At 37.1% G+C, this 22,483-nt stretch overlaps 1 protein-coding gene across 11 annotated transcripts in view; it reads right to left on the reverse strand.

The window, feature by feature from the left end:
• Window positions 1-22,483, reverse strand: part of SEMA5A (semaphorin 5A) — a 339,730-nt gene that overhangs the window by 69,131 nt on the left and 248,116 nt on the right. For all 11 annotated transcript variants that reach the window (XM_065830100.2, XM_071804451.1, XM_065830097.2 and 8 more), the window contains 3 exons: window positions 19,037-19,218; window positions 16,835-16,978; window positions 8,399-8,546 (listed from right to left, as the gene is read on the reverse strand). In XM_065830100.2, the coding sequence (XP_065686172.1) occupies window positions 8,399-8,546; window positions 16,835-16,978; window positions 19,037-19,218 (474 nt within the window). The remainder of the gene's footprint in view (window positions 1-8,398; window positions 8,547-16,834; window positions 16,979-19,036; window positions 19,219-22,483) is intronic.

Genomic DNA, 22,483 nt, shown 5'->3' on the forward strand with positions numbered 1-22,483 from the left:
AATGAGCTTCCATGACTACAGTCATTGATCCAATGGTGTCAGATAAATTCAGCTTCAAAATAAGCTCAGCTTTGAAGATAACAGCAGTGGTGGAGACACCGCATCACTTGCAATATGTGAAACAAAAACTGTATTTTCAACTAGTTTCAGTCCAGACTCGTACAGTCATCACTTTTGAGACTAGTTTATATGAACCCCCAGACTACCTTTTTTTGTCTCTATTGGAAATACCTTGCTGAAACATTCTTAATGCTAAAACTGAATCTACATTTTTCACTGCTGCACAACTTTTCTGGCTTATAGCTGGTATCATAAACAACTCACACACCAGGGTCATTCTCCTGTCTTGTTCCTCACTGCTTCAAGGTGAGAGCAGGAGTTTCTGTTAATTTTACATGAAGTTCACTACTTTGCAATTACAATACAAGTCACTTCTACTACTTCAGCCCTCAAAGACATCAATACAAATCAATCTTTGTATTGATGATACACCACAACTTCAGGTCACCAGCAAATCTGACATTTCCTCTTCCAGGACAGCCCACTGGTATTCTCAGTTAGCTTTATCCTTCTTTTAACTCCAACACCTTCTTGCTAGTATATTGCTTTAATGATGCCCCTGGTTTTGTAACACCGTATCACAAATTAAACAGCATATACTTTGAAGATGCTTCATTTTGATGGTCAGAAACCTCTGTTATCTTCTTGAAGAACAATGCCCCAAAGGTACAAAGTGGTCTATATTGGTCATATCTTAAGGGATTGCACTCCACTTTCCATTTACATCTGAATTAATTTTTACCCTAAAATTGCTCAGCATTTTGAAAATCAGAGATACCTGCATCCCTTTTTTATTTTCCCTGAGTTAGGATATGAGGCTTGCTATCTTTGTTTTCCTTTCTAAAAACAAACAAATAAACAAATATATTAAATACAGCTCTAGTCTTTCTACTACTTCAGGACAGAGATTACTTTGTTCTTCCTTCTTCCTTCCAAATTAGTGGTCTGTATAGATCTATTACATTTACCATTTATAAATTGGTGCACTACCATAGTGTAGTAATTACCATAACCAACTGTCATATTTTGGCTTTTAGCCAGGTGCTTTCAGGAGTCAAGGAGGATGATTTTGCATATGCAAAACTGTCTACATAGTTTTTGTCTTATTCCTTACCTTCTTATTGGCACCTGAGACTGGTTGCGACTGAAGGCAGGATCCTTACTGGGCTGAGCCAGGACTCTGAGACAGTACAGAAAATATTAGATGGGTCTGGTGTATTCTACTCCCATGATTGCTAGATGGAGGATAGGAATAAACTTCCTCCCAGAGCAGATTGGTAGAAACACTGCATGTTATGTGTGTTGTTCTTTTTTTGGCTTAAATCCCCTCAAAATACATTTTGGTTGCCACAAAATCACCAATTCCCTGAGTCTCCTGAAATCACTCTGTAATTTTTTTTTACAGTTCTCCTTGTTTAAGCCAGTTCTGATTTCATGGAAATAGTACTTATGTATCAAATAAAACCAAAATAAACATACTACATAAGGAGATCCATAAGCACTGGAACTAATGAAGCCTCATTCCCTACAAGTTTATATTCCAAGTCTTTTAAGTTTTGCTTCTCTCATTTCCCTTTCCATATCTCCTGACATTAGGACTTAGTAGTCCGCCTGCTGAAAATTAAAAGACATGCAGTGGCTGGTCACAAGCTACACTTGTGCTACCATGTACAGTAACTGACCAGCATCTGATGCCACTTGGACCAAATAAGGGACTCAGCTGCAACTTTGTCTCTCATGGTGGGAACTAATTTAGGTTTTCGTCATCTACTGGGCCAGTGTTTCTCATGCAACTTGTAATTATGTGTTCTCATCTAAGATTGTCCTCCAATCAAGCACAGTTGTAATGGGGGAGTTGGTTCCTTCCTTACAGGCAGAAGGGTAAGAATACCTGACAGACTACAACATGATCCTGTAAGCCTTATTACTTGATGAAACTTAGCTAAAACCGTGCCACCTACTTTTTGTTTTGATTTTTAGTGTTCAATGACAGAGTTATAGGTTACTTCCCAGAGATAAACGAATGTTCTAGGTTCACAGCAATGAAAAAATCTTAGGCTGTATGAAGCACAAGTCCCCAGGAAATATTCTCCAGTTTCAGTATCACTCATTAATTCATTCTACAATTAAAGCAGCACAAAACCTCAGCACTCAACAGCCTTTCTTCCTAAATAGCTTTCTCATTTTCATTCATATTCAAAACCAAGCTGAGTCAAAGAGAAGTAAAAAATTGACGTCTCATAATGCTGAGCCCTTGATCCCAACTCTGTTCCTGTTGCGCACAGAATGAGGGAGGTTTCAGATACTTCTGTTTTCTGTGGTTTCCAGATACAGTAATGATGATCACAATTCAAACACAGAACCTCATATAGCCAGGTGTAAGGTATTATCTCTATGTAACAATAACAAAGGCTACATCTACAGCATGGGAGTTGATGAAAACTGCAACAAACAGCAATAACTGGGACAGGACACACTCTAGTGAACTCGGTGTTTTAGGAAACTGTGGGAAATTGTGGATGCAGCAAATTGGGTCTCCTATCTCTGATCAATACAACTCCTTAAGTGGATGAAAGCACTTGACTATCACCTGACCTTGAGGGACAGATCGGCTGCTCCCTACATCCAAAGCCCAAAAAAACGTTTGTGCATAGGTACAGTAAAATTTGTTTCCTGTGTTTTTTTGAATAAGGTTTCGACTTCTGAATGAAACACACATCACGTGTATCACAGGTATACATATGTTCAAAATGAAGCTGTTGAATGTGAGAATACTCACTTTGGAGAACCTTTCTAACTAGATTTGAAGGGGATTTCAAATCAGCTGGCATTTCTCCACAAAAGAAGTTATCGTACGTGACTTGGAAACTCTGACAGAGCTTCCTACAGGAGCCTCGGAATCAGGAATGTAGTAATTATCGATTGTCACAGGTCAAACTAAATTGCTTGAAGTGGAGTAGTGACAGTTTTCCAGAAGCTGAAGAGTTGTTTCTCAGATTTAAATTATTTTAAAAATTACATTCTCAAAAAACAGATGTTTAATATTACTCTGTTTTAAGCAAGAAAGCAAGCAACTTGCAGTTTAGCCTATTTTTCAAAATGAAACAAATCAAATAGCAAAATGCTCACTGGATGTGTAGCTGAAGACCACCTTGAATATCTCGCATTTGGATACATATGCACATCAGTTCAACCCGTTTCTATTTCGTGTTTACTTTGACTATGCATGTGAAGCTGATAACTCACTTTACTGAAAAAGTTGAGTACTACATGTACCATTAATTGATATGTGTTAGCATTTTCTGAAACTATTTTTTGTGATTTCAATGTTTTTTGTTTTATCCTCTTTAATTACTTGGCATTGCTTATAATTGCAATAGCATATCCAGAAACAACAACAGGCTTTACTTTGCTATAATATAAATCATACAAAAAACATCTAATATTCAGACTTTACATTATAGCCAGAAAAAAGTATTGGAAAAGGAAATTACTATGATGCAGGCAAACATTATAGAAAAAGTAGAATTTTTTGTACCTCATGCTTGTGCTAATACATTTTCTGGTTTTGCAATGGACGACATATTATTTTTTTTTTAACTCAAAGAGGCCAAATGGAAACTTAGAAAAAGAATAAAAAAGCATAATGACAATCTTATTTTCTGGTCCCTTTTATCTAGGTTAGGAATTTGGAGTGTGTTTTGTGAGATGGCAAGTATTTTAAAGACAAAGTACTTCTGAAAACCTTCCATCTTTGAATTCTCTTTAAAAACTTAATGAAAGAAAACATTTTTGACATTTGTTTTTCCAATAGTTTGGTAGGGTTTTTTTTTGTTTGTTTTATTTTTAATCTTGTGTCATAACAAAAACTTCAGAATACAGATAGGTTTGTTTTATTGTCAAAGTTTTGTGTTCAGCACACGTATGGAACATTGCAATAATAGTAATAAGATGAATGTGTCACCAGTAACTTCTTCTAAGAGACAAAAAAAAATTCCTCTTTTTTTTCATTCCACAGCAAAAACCAACGTGTTTTGTTTAGGTATATGGAAAGTACATACACTTTACCAGTCTTCCAACACAAAAACTAAAATTAATGTGTATGTTAGCATGCCTGAAATGAAAATGCAGACAAATATACATAAAGTGTGGCACCCAACCTGAGCCTCAATCTAGATTTCTTATTCTAGCAATAATTCTTAAAAGAAATTGGTTTTTTTATTACTGGCCTGAGGCAAATTCAACTGAGATTATGTTTCTCAGGGGAAAAGAAGCATTTTCTGAAGCAAATGTACAATTTATCTGAGTATGCTATAAAATCTGGAAATATTTGCCCTCTGAGTCATATTAGCACTGTCCACACAATTCCATACCTCCTTCTCCAGTGCACGTACCACTTGAACACATGACAGTAATACCCGTTTTGTGATCCATTTAAGCTTTCTATTACCAGATTTTAGCTGCTCTTAAATTTGGCTGTGATGGTCCTATCTCTTACTAGGCAATTTCAAGCATTCTTTATCAGTTTTGATTAACAGACAGACCTTGACACGTCCTTATGGCTCCAGATCTTCATTTCAAGTTTCATCTTTTTGACCTTTAGGAGTCTCTGTGGTCTAATTATCCTGTATCATAATGATTTATGTTTTTCTATATTCAGTGTAGTCCTAAGTCTCTGGTCATCTATTTTCATGTATTGAATGCATTTCAATACGAGATGCATCTTTAAAATATCATCATGTTTTTCTCTCTTTGAAATATTTATATGTCTCAAAAGTTCTATTAGTAGTAGTAGTATTAGTATTATTACATAATATTCTAAGTTTGCAATAATTGTAGGGAACTCTCTACTGAGTCCTGATAAAAAGCGTCTTGGTTGATTTCTGATGTAAGACAGATAAAGCCAAGGAACCAACTGATGAGAAACATGTAAAAAGCAAAACACAGGCAGGAGCCATCTGCTGTGATATTACTGACTAAGAGCGATCCAAAAACTAAAAGGAAGGAAAAACGCTCAGTAAAAATTATGTGGTATAAATCATTAGGTGGACACAGAAAACAGCCATGAATATGGTAAAAGCTGCAAAACGCAAACAGCTAAATAGATTAAGATTGGCAATACTGCAGTCTCACAGACTGATTGCAGATTGTAAAACAGGAGAGGCAGGTTCTCCTGTGACATAAAATCTGGTCTCCTGATACTGCTGGCAAACAAGCTGTAAGACGTCCCTTCTTAAGCTGTGTAAAAACAGTTGTTGCTGTTTTTCTCCTCCAAACCCCTACTGAAAAATAGTTCTAAAAACAAAGAATCAGCATAGTTGAAAAGGGTCCTAAGACAGCATTTAGCCTACCCTACACCTCTGATGCATCAAAAGTTTATTTTCATTTCAAGGTGAAATGAAGCCCAAAGTAGTTATTATCTTATTAAAGAATATGTTCTCCAGTTCTCTATTTATACATTTTTCTTTCCCACTTTTTACAAACACAATTCTTGACTCTACAGGCCACAAGCTCTGAACTACACAGTTGCAGAAGATCTATGGCAACTCATGCCATTCAAACATTGTGAAAGTTTCCCAGATTCCATCCTCTCTGAAGGTAAATAAGAAACATGGAGACTCTTCTTTTACATTAAAGCTATCACCTAATGGTTGAAAGGGAGAACTAGGCATTTTAAATCCTTGACTCTATTCTCAGCTCTGCTTTTAGTTCACTCAGTGAAAGTTTGGTTCAGAACATTTTTTACTCCAGATCTGATCTCCAGTAGACAGGGTAGATTACTAGCACTTTCCTTGCAACTTTTCCTGAAATTGTTTAGCTTTCCAAAAGCTCTGAGATACGCAGAATAACAGGTTTCAGAAAAAAAATCAAATTCAGTAAATATATTCCATTATCTAAGTTTAGTATTACTACAGCCAGTAAAGATGTGAAATTAGCAGCAATAAGGCATAATAATTTCTCCTTTATTCACTATGGTAAAAATCCATAATTCTAATTGTTTTCAAAGATATATACCTAAAACAATAAAGCCAAAAATTTGGTTGAAGCAGAAGAACCTTTGATGAATAAACAAGTTTTGATATTTCTGCTTCTCATTTATTAGGTTTTTATTAATATTTCATCCATTTAACAACTACAAGACGGCATACAAAAATTTCAGATTGCTCTTTCCTACATTAATAAAACACAATCTTGGAAGAAATAAAGTATTTTCTTCTCCAGGTACACTCATTGACAAGGTCCTACTATGGCTGCAAAATTTTTGACTGGAGACAGGTAACTTACGGGTTTAAATTCACCGAAACTTAAAACAGAACACCGAGTTTATGCCCGAGTCCTTTGTCTTGCAAGAAAACCAGGGTTTACAGAGGATTTCCAGCTAGGCTGGTTTCTGTTGGTGCCTGAGTATTAGCAAGACAACTGTGTACTCCAAAGCTAAGCACTTTTTTGAAACCATGAACACAATAATTTTCTTATTAATAAAGAAACCCACAAACATTTCCATAGTTGAACCAGTAACTGTTTTGTGACACAGCAAAGACAACATGCTAAAACTGCTAATAAATTACAAAACCCAGTAACATTAATCTCAAATCAGTTATAATTAAGAGATTTTTACACTAAAGGTTTCCCTATGTTTCTCGTAGAGCCTCCCAAGAAAATTAGAGCTATGCGTTTTTCATTTTAGATCAGGGGAAGATTCTGTGTAAAACGAAATACTGCTTTCTTTCACAAACATTAGTATGGGATAAACAAGGATGACCAAGACAGAAGACCTTTGGACTGTGCTCTTTTCTATGCTAGTCAGGAAAGTTTAGCAATAGATCTAGATCATAAGTCTGCTTTTTTTTGTGTACCATCAGGGGGAGACAAATATTTTGGAAAACTTGGCATAATTCTAAGTGATTAGATTTCTTCTTAAAGTTCAACTGAAAGACAATAACAAACCTGTTGGATGTTTTCAATCTACTGAAAATGCGATTCTACCACCAGGATAAATGTTAAAAAGAGAACAAACCCTGGGAAAATGCACAAAGCCTTAAAATTAGAAAAAGGTAACAAATGATCCTTTCTTCAGTATTGAATTACTGCCAGTCTAAAAAATAGACCACAGATGATGACAAACCTCAGAATTAAGCTTACTCTCTGAAATAAAGGCATGTAAAAATTGGTTTAATATGTGAAAAAAATGTGTTTTTCTTCGACCTCTTTAATATTTTGGAACAAAATTGAGTACTTGTTTCTCAGTGTGCAACATTAGGTCTGGATATTAGGCATAACATGGCTAAAATGAAATTCTCATTTTTCCTTTAAGCTGTGTTCATTCTTCGTCACTGGGGAGATTAAAACCACCATCTGTCATTCATCAGCAGAATGTCTTCTGCAGTTTTGGCCACTTCAAAATTTCACCCATGTTATGCTTTCCACATAATAACCCCTTCAGTGACAATCCACCACTAGAATTCAAATTATCATGAAACAGTATCCCAAGGTTCATCTGCTGATATTCACCTACACTTGCTATGACTTTGCTTTAGCTTTTCCTTGTCCTGCAACACTATTCCTTCCTCTGGCTTCGATAGTGTTACCTGTTCCAGAATGCTCACACCAAGGTTATCTTCCCAGTCTACCACAGTGAATGTGTCACCCTGCTCTCTACAAGTCTCTGCTACCTTTCTCTCACCCATATACTACTATGCATCAACTCATTCACCTTCAAGAAAGCAATGTCCCATTTTGATGTTCCCATCACATGAAACGTCCCACTTATATTTGTTCAGATATAAGAAAAAGCGCCTATATGCTTTCCCGTATGTTTCTTTTCATAAACTGGGGATCCACAGAGCGCTTCTATTCATTCAAAATTGTCCTGCTGTAGCTTCAAAGCCTGACAATGCCTAGGCTGCTGCTGTGCTAAGATCTCTATCACTATTCAAGCTTACTTCAGCACTTCCAGGTGATTCCATGTGTATTCATTTATTGACTCCTTATGTATCTAGATTTTAAACTCATCTTTTTCCTATGCTGTACAGGACCTGACACACTGGAGTCCTGGGCTCACAGGTAGAGTTCCTATGTATTCTGGTGATAAAATTAAAAACCACCATAAAATTGCCAAGGACACATCCACCTCTGTATCAGTCTTGCCTCAGGAAGCTCATTATCTAGATGATCTTGTGAAAAAAGCCAAGTTACACGTATTTCTGACTGATAAACTGTGTGAATTTCAGCACACATGAGCAACACAGAGACAAACCCGCTCTGGTAACTCATGTTAGGGAAAGAGCATACAGACATATACAGATATTTACTGAAGGGAAAGCTGCAAATTACTTACCACACTGCAGCCAGGACAGTCAGGACCATTTTCACATGTCCTACGCCGTGCCTGGATTCCTCCTCCACACTGAGCAGTGCAGCGCTCCCATGGACCCCAGCCCGTCCAAAACACATGAGGAGGGCACAACAAATGCTCATTGCAGTACCTGTGAGAAGAGGCAAACAAGGAGGCAAAGAATCTATTTAGTACCAAGACAACACCTTCTCCAAAAGCCCATCATTTGTATTATTCAGATAGATGTTTATACAGGGAAATATTTTATAAAAAGGGCTCCTCCCTATTCATAAATCACTGAAAAAAAAAGTTGTCACACTGCATAGTGTTTAAACATTTGAGATTTTTTTTTAGGCCGTAATTGTGGGGGTGAAGCATTTTTTTGCTTTATTCATGCCATTATACAACACATGTGACACAACCATGCTATTGTACTGTGAGCTTGTAAGGAAGGTTGAAAACTACTTTATTAAAACCAGTTGTGGCTACACATCTGGGACAGAAGTGAGTCAACCAAACAGAAGGCAACCATTTATGCAGGTGGTCTTTTATCAGTCTCCAGCTAAGCATTGCTTAGCATCCATTTCTCATCTTCGGAGAGCTAAACTTGCTTTTTCTTTCCACAGTGTCTCCACTGTTATGGGTAAAATAAAAGCTAAAACATTGATTCTAGGCATAAAGGACTGCACTGTTTTCATAATGTTATTACTTTACTTTTTAAAGTGTTGTTTTAGCTATTACAATCTTTGAAGGATTTCCCAGTAGGCTTCAAACTGATTAAGAAGTCTACTAGGTTCTTGAGGGAAGCATGAATATTTTACTACTGAGCTGTCATTATTGTAACAAGACATTCAGGTAGGTAGGAGGGTTCCAACTTTTAGTGAGTTTTTTCATTTTTTGTAAAATCCTAAGATTAACGATTTTTTTAGTATGCCATCCAATAACTCTAGCCCTAGCATATGCTGCTTAGTAATGATCCTCTACACTGGTCCAAAGGATTTGGGCCACCAGCAAATGTGACTGGCGCTCTTAAAGAGACGAAGTTGTCATTTAAGATAAAGCAAAGCCAGGACATATTCAGAAAACAGATGAAGCTGAAGAAGTGCTCTGATATTTTATGGATGTGGCTGAGTGGCTCTTGCTCCAACTACTAACTGTCCTAAGCAAACAATCTGTTACAGTATTTATTCATCTTTTACACCAGGCATTGAAATCCGCTGTCTTCTTGCCTTTCTGACAAGTTTCCATCACTTTGCACTCTTCTGCAACGAAAATCAATTCTAATAATGCAGTAATTAATGCTCTACAAAAAGAGAAATTATAGTATAAACTGTTGTCATTTTCAACAAAAATAACCATAATCACATTTTCTTTAAGAAAGCTCTAATTCTTCATTACAAAAGAATTTGCATGTTCAGAATTGTTTGGGAAAAAATATTGTTTGTCTATGTTGTATAGGTTTATCACATGTGCTAGAGCCTATGATTCAGAATTTTTCTCTAGGTCTGAGCAACTCCGTCAAAATTTAAAAGGGAGTGCAGTAAATAGGGGAGTGACTTTTAGTTTTGTGTTTCTGTATAGTTAAGGAAACTATTAACGGCTCGTATTGACCTTATCTGCTCTTTATCAGTAAAGTGAGGAAAAAAAAAAAACAAAACCAACACAACAAAACCAAACCCTGAATATTTATTAATCTCCTATCTCAGAATTCTTCAGTGTGTGATGTGGACCAATGTTTTTCAGTAGTTGCTTATACATAAAATACCTTTTTTCCTCCTGCATTTTCCAAATGCGCAGTTCACAGTTCACATTATGCTGTCACTAAAGATGAGGAATGTTCTGTGTCTGGATGTTCTTCCCCCAAAACTCCAACAGCTGCACACATGCTTTTCACATGCAGACATTTATATGAATGTTTGTGACAGTTTGTTTCTGTGATCTTTTATTGAGAACGTGTACCCAATGAAACATAGATGCAACATCACCATTTATTTAGTCAAAAGAGTACATTTTTTGCATAATTTCATTAGGTCTTAATGGAGATGTGATAAGTTAATTTGAGACACACACACAGGATAAAGCAAGTTTGCCATGAGGTTGACAATTACTAACATTCAGCCATGCAAAAAGTAAAATTAAGGGTGGGACTCAACTTGCCTTTTACACTAAGCATGTACAGTGTAGCTGTCTATAAATAGTCATCTAAACTTGAGACACAGTTCATGGACAGAAACAGCCCTTTTCAAAACGTAATTTATGTCACCTGAAAGCAAATATCTAATGTAGGTCGTACAAATACAGCCCTCAATATACTGATTTCTCTCTATTGACTATAAAGGCTGTGTGAGAGACAACCAATGGAAATTTTGTCAATACAAGCTATGGAGGCTAGAATGATTAACTTGACCAAATTTAGAAATATAGAGTAAAAGGAGACAAATCAATCTGTTCTCCACAGCCTGAACTGACTGAATTTCTACAGACCGTAGTGGAAGTTCAGACACTTGACTCACACGTAAGCACTCACATTCACCTGAAGTTAGGTGTGAAAAATCTCACTTAGATGAGATGCATAACACCATACAGAGCCTCTTTTAGTGTCAACGTGCTCTATCATCTACTCGCTCACTTAGGCAGAAGACGGAAAAGAAATCTAACAACTGACTCAGTCAACACTTCAAAGGCTGTTAAATTCTGTTAACCAATACTATTTAAAGATGCAGTTGAAAATACAAGATGAAACTGAAAAATAAAACAAACAAACAAAACAAACCAATCAAACAAAAAACCCCCACAAAGACAAAAAAAAAAACCCAAACCTAAAATGCCTATGCAAGCTACTTAACTTCAATTTAGGACTTTTTTTTTTTAAGGTAAAAACAGAAGTGAGTTTCATGGTTTTTTTGCTGTGTTTTGTTTTGTTTTTGTTTTGGTTGTTGTTGTTTTGTTTTTGGTTTTTTTTTTTCAGGAAAAGAAAAAACAACACAGCATACAAACAGAATCTTATTTTTATTTCAGCCAGTGAGCCTCTGAAAACATCAGGTATGTTTTCACAGCTAGAGACACCCCTGCAACTGATCTTCAAGAGCTGTGCTACAGCATGGGGCTTTGAGCCAAGTTTCATTATATCTCTTCTTGGCTGCATTTCAAGTCATTCAGTAACCCTTTTCCCTTTTGCTCTTTCTGCCCCCTTAATGTTGTTCTCAGGACCCACAGGGCTAACATTTTACAGCAATTCAACAAAACATGCAATGCAAGAAACTTGAATCTGTGAAACCACTGCCCTCTCCCTTAATCTAACTGCAGTGAGGTCAGAAGGGAGAATAGCCTAGAGAAATGTGACCCTTCCCATTTTCCCTTGCAGTGGAACCAAGTTCAAATGCCCTAATAAAGAAATTGTCATACTGAGAGGAGAACATCCTCTGTCCAGTTCTGTCCATAACCACTGGTTCCTACAGTAATTTTTAATTATTTACTCTAGGCAATTCCAGTAAAACTGGAATTACTATTCTTTTTCCTCTGACGACCTCAACCTTTACTGAAACATCAAATTATCTCAGTGTTGCCATGCGTACCACAGGCTAACTACATGACAGTTACAAATGTGTCTTTTTTTTAACGCCACAGAGAAATGCTATTTAATTTAAACACACAGTTCTTAATTTTGAACTATATTATACTAGGACATATGGAAGAAAAACTAACCTTCATCACTGTCTGCCCATTCCTATATAATATACTGTTACGTGGTGGGTACTTGTGATGACGAGCTGGTGACTTACTGGGAATCACAGACTATACTGAGGTTGATGGGAATGCTTAATCCCTTTAATTGGAGGCAGACACAGGATGCCCACACAAGCCTTACTGTACTGAGATTGCTGAATTGACAGAAATCACCACCCAGGAGACTGTGGAAGGTGGTGGGGGCTGGGGCATGTGCTCCCAGGGTCTTCTGTGGAAGAAGAGGATGGGGCAGAGAAAGCAAGGCAGATGGGAGCACAAGCTTCCCAGTAGACCAGACAGCCATGGGTGGGCAAGGAAGCCAAAGCCTTGCAGTGTTTGATCCACCCTGGTGAAAGGAACCGGGCTCATTGGCACTGCTCAGAAACAAGCAGTGCTACACAGAGCAGGCACTTGACTCTCAGCAGTTCCTCCTTCTCATGGAAACAAGCCCAAAAGCTCTGAATATCTTGTGAGGATTGTGTATGAAAACGGTGACAATATGTGCTGCTTCTAATCTTCTTACACACCCCCAAATTTCCACAGCTTTCAAACATGTAACTTCTCATCCGCAGACAGTTTATTTTTCTACTTGTAATTCAACATGCTTTTCTTTCTTTCTTTCTTTCTCTTTCTTTCTTTCTTTCTTTCTTTCTTTCTCTCTTTCTCTCTTTCTCTCTTTCTCTCTTTCTCTCTTTCTCTCTTTCTCTCTTTCTCTCTTTCTCTCTTTCTCTCTTTCTCTCTTTCTCTCTTTCTCTCTTTCTCTCTTTCTCTCTTTCTCTCTTTCTCTCTTTCTCTCTTTCTCTTTCTCTCTTTCTCTCTTCTCTCTTTCTCTCTTTCTTTCTCTCTTTCTCTCTTTCTTTCTCTCTTTCTCTCTCTCTTTCTCTCTTTCTCTCTCTCTTTCTCTCTTTCTTTCTCTCTCTCTTTCTCTCTCTCTTTCTCTCTCTCTCTCTTTCTTTCTCTCTTTCTTTCTTTACTCCCACTAAAAGCGAAGAATTCTCATTCTAATGTCCACCATTTCTGCATAGATAGGAGGGAAAGTAGTGGACTTAACAAGTACATATCCAAAGCATCTTCCACAGAGAGGACAAAGTCAAGACAGAATACCATAGACTCTGTAAACTAAAATGTAGATAGTTTTCCAGCAGTTTCAGTGAATATTTCTCATACAGGAAAAAACAAATTTTTGAGCCCCTAAGGAATTAATGAGGATGTCTTCCATCTAGAATATTAACTGCAAAATAGTTTTATCTGATTAGCAAATTTGGCTAAACTATTTTTACTCCCTCTCCATATTCTCTATGAACGCACATGAGCTGCACTTTTGACCTATTTCTACAATGCAAATTGACTTTGTAGTATGAGTCTTTGCTGCTATCTCTCAACTGTTTTCCACTGCCCCACACTCCCTCAGTAGTAGAGCATGCAACAACTTAACCTACCTGCAACACTTTAAATTGGTAAATATTGCTATTGATTTCAAGTGAATGACCAGCAAGCACAGAGCTGCCTGATATATTAGCCATGATAGAATCATGGCTTTTGTGAGGTAAAACAAACACAACCTAGGCAAATATTTAGCTCTTAACACATGAATAAATACTTTCAAACTAAATATGCTTTCACATCTGCAGGTGAATTTACCTCAGCTATAGGCTACCTTCTCTGTGTTTGCTTTCCATGGAGTTATGCAAAGGACTTCTACGGAAATCAGTTTGTTGAAAAGCTGTTTCAAAGTTTGGCACAATGTTGGTCTGTATTTATGCCCCAGAACATAAGAAAGTGATGTGAATATACACTTTTCTAAAGACAAATGCACACAATGCACAAACCAACTGATTTTTACTAATACTACACATATAATAATTGTATATATGAGCTGGGACATGAAGAAATTAGTATGTTAGGCTATTTATAAGCATTGATTAATTTAAATGAGAAAATCTGAGAAGCTGCTTATTGGTACTCTAGATACAAACCCAAGGTAAACATTTGTTAGGAGTTACTGCACATGGAATATTTGCCTAGCCTGCCTAAATGTACTGGGCCCAGTTCTCAAAGGAACTGTTTCCATTTGGTGCAAATATAACTCCAATGGTACTGGAGTGAAGTAGTGATTTAGGACTACTGTAAATACTTCATTTCCCTCATAGCTCAAAAGCTGTCAGAGCCCTGAGGACTCTCATAAAGCCTTAATGGCCCCCAAAAGCCTTACCTGGGACTGCTACCCACACCTGTGAGCCCAGGAGATCTATTTAAGCTCTGCAGGGACCTTCGACCCCCGCCTGAGCTGTGCTGCTGGAGAAGCAATGGACCTTTATCCCCGGCCCATCATGGAGCCCCATAGTCTAGATCTCAATGTGTGGACTGGCTTCTGGCCTCGGCCCTGTTGCTGTAGATCAGCCCTATGAAGACTGAACTTGGTCCTAACCCTGGCCTATGGCTTGGCTTCCCAGCTGGACCTCAGATCTGCCTTCTTGTCATATCACCTATGATCTAGACTCTTGTTTGAATCTGGCCACAATCTTCAGGCTTGCCCTGCTCCCCTGCTGGGGTGATGGGATGGGCCCTGGATGACGAGTTTCCCAGGACTCTCTTTTTATAGCTCTGAAAAGACTAAGTACTTGACCTGACACTTAACAAAAATCCTGGCAAATAACTGGTGCCTTATTCATTTAGCTGCTTTAAAAATGATATGACAAATCTTCCTAACATATTACACCTTCTGGAAATAAATTTTAAAACTACTTCTAAAAAAGAAAAAAAAAAGCAACACTTTAAAAGTACCAGCACACATCATGGATAACTTAAAATGAGGTTAGAGGAAGGAAGGTCAGCTGTGAGCAAGCTAGTGGCTGAGAGGAAGGTGCAGGGCTAGTGAGAGTGGAGGGTGTTTCAAGGAGACAGGAAACAGTGACAGAGGAAGTATATGAGAAAAAGGCATCCTGCAGTAAACTCACAGGAACGTACATCCCAGATTCCTGCTGAACCTGGATGGAGAGGGAAACAACAAGTAACCTGCAGGCTACAAAAGCAAAGCAACATAAGCTTGCTGCACCTTCAGAACAGGTACATAACAAAATTCAGTCCTTCTAGGCTGCTGTTATTTATTCTAAGTATCACTTTCCATTTTGTAACTGCATTTTCAGTTCACCTATTGTCTTAATACTGGATATTTTATCCTATAATTATGAGAGTATTTCTCACGGTTTTCTGTATTTCTCTGAAATTCTTTACTGGACTCTTATTCCATGTTAAACTTGAGATGAATGATGACTTATAACATTCATAGTCCATCAACAAAAGGTCGATCAAAACTAAACTCTTCTACATTAAGTCTTATTGTATCCTGCCCTGGACTGACCTCTCAGTTCAGGAAAATCAGTAACTTATTCATGCTAAGACAGAGCTATGTAATGACAGATATAGTGTACATTTAGTGATGATGGCTTTTTGGTGGGGCAACCTACTTCCAGAAAGCAATTTACAAAATGACAAAATGCTCTCCTCTGCAATGAAATGGTAAATATTAATGACTCTGAATCAGCAAAATGTGTTTTATGATACTGATCCTTTACATGTAGAGCTAGAAAGATCATGTCCTTGATGATCTGTTAATACATAAGTGTGTGATGTCACTTCCCTTCAATGGAAACTCTTCATCTGAAGAAATGCCAGAGTTGGTGTTTAATTAAATCCCTCACTGAAACTCATCATAAAGATTGCTGAACCTTGCTTTCATCCAAGAGCAAATATAGGATACTAAATCATCCATACAGAAACAATAAAGCAGGCTGCAAGTACATAGTGAGAGGAAACGAATCCACATACATCTCTTTGAATGGATAACTATAGTACTCCAAATTCTCACACCAAAACAAGTCTTCTGCTATCTTGCTTTTTGGCATACCTCAGGAAACAACATAATACATGTAAAAGTTGCAGTTTATCTGAACATATTCTAGTATTTAAATAAATATTTAATTCCTGCTAAAATTCCTAATGCACAAACTACAATTTAGAGAGCTGAAGGTGCATGTAAAATGGAATCAGAGGCCTGAACTCTACATTCTGAGACAGTGAAAAAGTGCCCAGGCCAGTGCCAAAGCAGTAGATGGTGAAATCAAAATCTGAGCTGACTTGATCTGCTCAAGAGTTACTATTTATATACAAACAATTTTTAAAAACGCTGAAACCTTACTAAAAGATATTTGACTTCAAGGTGTATTATATTTATTGAATATAAAAAAAGCCCTTGAAACTTCCTTTCATGTTATATAGACGCTTAATTCTTTTATGACAGAAAAAAATGAACTCAAAGCATCAGTAACATAGTGCTGTGACCTTACTATATTTGTTCTGAATTCCAGGTTTTGAGGCTGGGCGGGTTACGATACAAACGCACTGCAATCAGTTTTCAAGGAGAATCAATTTTCGGGGTCTCAAGGGACAGCAGTACATTGCTTCAGCACAATTCTCTGGCACTACCAGGAGCTCTCAGCTGGCTCAAAAGGGAGGCAGCTAAGTGAAAGATGAAAGAACTGCTGCAGATCCACAGCCTTGCTAATGGGAATACTGCTACTGTGCAGCAGTGGAGTTAAAGAGCGAGTGAAAGGAAAGGGAAGAGAAAACCAATGCAGGTAAAGGAGAAAATGTCCTACGGAATATAGATAAACAGAAGAAATTAATACAGACAGCAGAAAAAAGGTAGCTCACCTCTCCTCACGATTCTGTCCCACACAGACCCGTCCTCCATGTCGAGGGGTTGGATTGCTGCAGGAACGCTGACGAACTTGAAAGCCTATTCCACAAGTGGTACTACAAGGTGACCAAGAAGTCCATGGTGTCCAGCCTCCATTTCTGGTAGAATAAAAAGCTCAGGCTCTGTCATCTGTTATACATAGCGAATGGCTGATTAGGTGTGACTGACAGCAGAATCTTGCCCATTCATATTTCTGTAGAAGTCATTAATACTACATTGTGTTTCATTTCTTAAAGCATATTGAACTAAAAGAAAGGTGTTCTGATCCTTCCATATTTCATGCTTTGTAATCAGCAACTGCTAAAGTGACCTCACTACATAAGAAGTAGAAAGATGTGAAACTATTTAGCTGTTTTTGGTCACTTTATTCTGGGTAAATGTCATCTGCAAACTCCTGTATCAAATTGCTGAAGATAGATAACTTTTAATTACATATTGTTCCACTTATTATTTGTGGGTCTTTTCTTCAGGGAGATTAAAATGTCAAGTTTTGCTTCTGAAAATGATTAAAGAAAAAAAAAAAGTAATAAGTGTCAAAATTCATTACTTTGCAATTTCAACAGGGTTTTCTCACAAGGCACCAAATATCTCATTTGTAATGTAACAAAAAACCTAAGAGAATTCACATGCTGTACCCTGCACTTGCGAACTTCTGGAAAGGACACTCCTGTCCCTCCCCAATATACCCCCGGAAAAAACATACTAGACCAAACATCTCAAAAGGAATTTCATACCCTGTCCTAAGCAAAAAATGATGCACTTCAGCAGTTCCCAAAATCTTTTGATGGCTAGACTGAAGTTTCTGTATTGGTAGAAGACAAACAGAAATCAAGAAAAATAAAACTAAATTATAATTAGCTCTTGAGGTTTCATCATGAAAGCAAAGTTAAAATAGTGTCTTACTTGATTTTGAAATCACTTTTTTAGCAAGGAAAACAAAATAAATCCAATAATAAAAATGATATGAAATTGTTCAAGTAATTTATCACAAATATTACCAGTTTAAATTTCACCCATCTTTATGACTCTTTATTGTAAGGGATATTAGAATTGATGATGCAGAAAAAAGCTTTTGAAAAACAGAGTCAGATATCACTGGTAACACGGACAAAAAAATAAGATCTCTGTCAATGCAGTATCTGACCCAAGTGACAAAAGGAGTAAAGTATATGGATACACTGCCAATGGTAGTACACGAATCAAGTCCTAAATCATGATCCAAATTCTCTTCTAAACCTGAGAGCCAATAACTGTTGTTTGATTGTTCAGTATCTCACAGCATGCTTATCTTTTCTATTATTCTCCTGATCTAATGTTATATACTGTATCGTTATGTTTTTAATAATTACCCTAAAATGGACTTACAGAGCTTGCAGTTAATTGTGCAGAAGGATAACCACTTTTATTCACTACCATGATGTGCTTCTGATGTTCAAAAAAAGAAAAACAAAACAAAACAGAGACGAAAAGCAGAAAGAATCACTGAAAATAAGCAGAATGCACCACTATGTAAGTTTCATCTTGCAATTAAAGTTTTTATAATGTTTTAACAATGAACTCCTAATTCAGTTCAGAATATGCAGTGTTCTGGGCCTCTTTGAAGTGATCTGCTCTCACTGTTTTTTTTCTGGGAGTGGTTATGTGCCTGAAGAAGACAAGACTGGCTGAAGAGTAACATACAGGTTGGTAATAGATCTAGATGTCATGATACAACCAAAAAGATACAATTAAAGCAGTTTTCCCAAGGCAGAATGGTGGAATACAACAATGGCATGAGATGTCCAAAAAAAGTAAACTTCCAGAAAAAAAAGTTTTATGACTTACAGAACTGAGAAAAAGTATCATACTTTGGATATTACCTGTTTGTTTGTTTGTTTGTTTGTTTGTTTTCTTTTTGAGCTTTTGTTAAAAGTAGCTGAGGACAACATTATTTGGCACACAGCATTTGAAATCACTATTTCTCACCTGGCTCATTCTTTCTCCCACAAAGTCTGAGAAATACTTTCTAATGTCTTATTTGCTGTGGTCATTGCTATGAGCTGTTTTGTGCACAGAATGGAATCAGTGGATTGCAGCTGAGATTTCAAAGGGTAGGTTCTGATTAAGTTTAAAGCATTTAAACCTTAAGCTATAGAACCTGAAATTGCTTTGTGTACCTGGAACAGTTGGCAATCTCCATAGTTGGTCCTTCACACAGCCAGCCTCCACACTGAGGAGCAGGACTGTCACACACACGTGTCCTGCAGAGGCAGGAGCCAACACTGGTACTGTCTGTGTGGGTGCAAGGTTTCCACTGTGACCATGTTCCAAAACGCCCATCCACTGTCAGATTCCTCATCTAGAAACAAACACAACAGAAAGGCTTATCTGAGACCTGACAATTCCTTCATACCACCTTTTAATTCTGCAGTACATGGAGGTATAGCCTTCAGCTACCAACAATAAAAGCCTCCATTGGAGGGATACACCTTCCAGACAGCAAGATCCCTTTATAATTCCTGTAGCTGCATGATTCCCATCACCTCCAACTGATCCAGGCCACTGGATGTCACCTCTATAGCAATAACAATAATCACAGTTAACCATTACCTTTCACAACCATGCCTGCCTATAGTGATTCAATTGAATCTGTTCTGATTACCATATTCCCTGTTTCCTGAAATTTAACTGTGATTAGGCGCATGGATACTGTCTGTAAAACAGTACATGTAAGAATGCTTGTGGAAACCTAAACCTAGATCAAAAGGTAGGGGCAGTAGAGGATAATAGTCCAGGGTAACAAACAGGGATGAATCAATTTCACATCTCCACAATGTGTATCTTTTTCATAACAATACTTTTTTGAATCACATATCATATAGCATTGTTTCATAAAAGCAAAATGTGGTTTTAAATATAACTCTGTCTGAACATTAAGTGTAATTACATGTATAAATCCTAAAAACATTTTAAAAAAGCAGCATCAAACCCTACATGATGAGGCAGTTTGCTCCCACTGAAGTTAGTTCTCAACACCTTTGGATGGAAGGGTCAGACCATTTTCATCTTGACTGGAATGTTTCCATCATGCAGTTATAACACATGTTAATAAGAAATCTCTACTGTCCAGCTGAAACAAAATGTGCTAATGGGAATTACAACAGCCTCCATGGTTACTGGAACTTCTAAAGAAAATGGGGCTGGACATCGGGCATTCAGCTCTCTTAACAAAGACAGGAGTTCATATTATTAATTCTTTTAGCAAGGTGTTAATCCTGACAAAACCGTGATCATAAATGGAAATGTTGGCCACTTTTTCACCTAAATGCTGAAGGACTTGCCTTTTGACTGTCATGTTTTAAATTCCAGTCAGAACAACAGTATTAACAAGTGCAGGCTAAACAGTATTTAAAGTCACCCTTAGATAATAATAAATATGTACCAGCTGAAGTCATGCATATTTTATCAAATGTGTAAGAACGTAACACTGTAAGATTTACTCATATATTGAAATAGGAACTACAGTTGTAGATTGCCACGATGGTTTGAAATGGTGTCTCCCTTTGCTATTTTTAGTATTGTTTCATTTTAACAGTGGTGAGGGAAGTATACATTTCACTAATAACTTGAAGATACAAGAGATTCGATTACAGCACAAGAGATGTTTCCACTGCAGTGCTGGCTGATTCTTTCCACTGTGGTAAAGGTTCCATAATTTCACTATTAATTACATTTGTCATGATTTATTTTTCACAGATATAGCTTCACCGCAGAACAGCTATGTGTATATTCTGCCAGCTTCAACTGACATCAACACAATTAATCATTTAAAAATTCTGTTGACAGCTACTTATTGAAAATAACTCCCCAACCTTTGCTCGTGCAGAGTATACACTGCTGTTTTTCATAAGGCAAGAGGAAATACTTCTTATTAAGTGACAAGTAAACCCATTCTCTCTTACACTGCTAGTCTAACAAATACACAGTCCATAAACTAGTAATGATATATCCCCAATGTCAGAGATGTAAAAATGCTTTCTATTTCTATGCTGTACTAAAGCATCTTTATTGTTGCACCTACAATTACAAACTAAAGCTACAGTTGTCTATGGTTACTATGATTTACATCAACTGGCAGGGAAAGTATTTCAAAAACTTAGCTGAAATCTTGAGCTCAGAAGCACATATCAATGGCAGGTTTCTCTTTCTTGACTTTTTCCCCTACCCCTGTAAAGATCATCCCACTGCAGTTCCTGCTGTTCCCCATGACTCACCTGCTCTGCCTCTGTGTGAATATCTCCCTTTCAGAAATGATATCAAACAATTCCATCATAGGACTACAGGAAATAAAAATCTACTGGTGAGCCTCTCTGCATCCATCTTTCAGGTTCATGCCTGTGTACTCTGAGTAAAGGTCACATCTTCAGTGACCAAGTACTTACATTTGCTCTTTGGTTTGAGATTACTTTGTGTAGAACTCAGTGGCTCTGGAGCATTTCCCGAAGCTGCTAATGAACTAATGTAAGATCTCATACTATACTCTTTCCCTGCACACAGCATTTGCCACAGCTGTAAAAATAAAGCCATTTCATCTCGCATACTTACGCAATACAACCCCACAAATTAAAACAAAACAAAACAAAACAAACTTTCCTTGTAAAAGTTCTCTAACAGTGTCAGACTGTATTTTCAAGTGGTGGATTGCAAGTGGTCCCACTGGAAAATATTTTAGCAAAACAATGAATCTCCCTTGCTATAAAAAGTATTGGATAAATAATAACTGACCAATTGGAAGAAGTTCAAAGTAGATACATGTGCCACAGCATTAATTTCTATCTGTATTCCTGCACAATTGGTGTACTCATGCCAACCGAAACAATAACCTGAAAAAACAACTTGAGAATTAAATCAAAGTAAGCTAATCAAAATAACCATATTTGTCACAAATTATCTTCAAAGTTCAGAGAGACAGTAACACAGATGCTCAGCTACCTCTCCTAGCCCACTTGCTGCTCTACCACAACATGCCAATAAATATTCAGAGAGATGAGTAATTCCCTAGGAAATAATTTCTCAAGTGCAACTGGTCACACTTCAAATTTTGGGCTAAACTAGTGCATAAACAGGCCCCTCTCTCTGAACCGAGTTTAGAAGAAACTGGTCATGCACGAATCTGACAAATTTTCTGTAGTGTTAAAAAGACTGGTGTAGTTTCACTAACAATTAAAATATTGGAAACAATAGAGGAACAGTAGATGGTTTCTAATATTCTGTTATGTTCTGCATGCAACATTATCTAAAATGTATATAGTGAACACTAAGGATGCTACAAAATGTCTACAAAATGAAATTCATTACATCTTGGCTTATATATCCTGTGAATATAGCACGTTAAAATGCTGTAAAATAAACATTTGAAAGCCTCACTAAGCGAAATTGTAATTGATTGCAGTTCACCAGAATGCAGTGTTATTTTAAAGGAAAGTTTCTATGAAGTTTGAGAATTTGTTCAATAATGTGCTAGTCAGAGTTCAGGGGTTTAAGACAGTGGTAGAACCATGATTTTCAATTTACACAGTTAATTCTATAATTTTTTTTTCTATTATGCAATCCCAATCTGTTCA

The sequence above is a fragment of the Patagioenas fasciata genome, chromosome 2, assembly GCF_037038585.1.
Source record: "Patagioenas fasciata isolate bPatFas1 chromosome 2, bPatFas1.hap1, whole genome shotgun sequence".
Lineage (NCBI taxonomy): Eukaryota > Metazoa > Chordata > Aves > Columbiformes > Columbidae > Patagioenas > Patagioenas fasciata.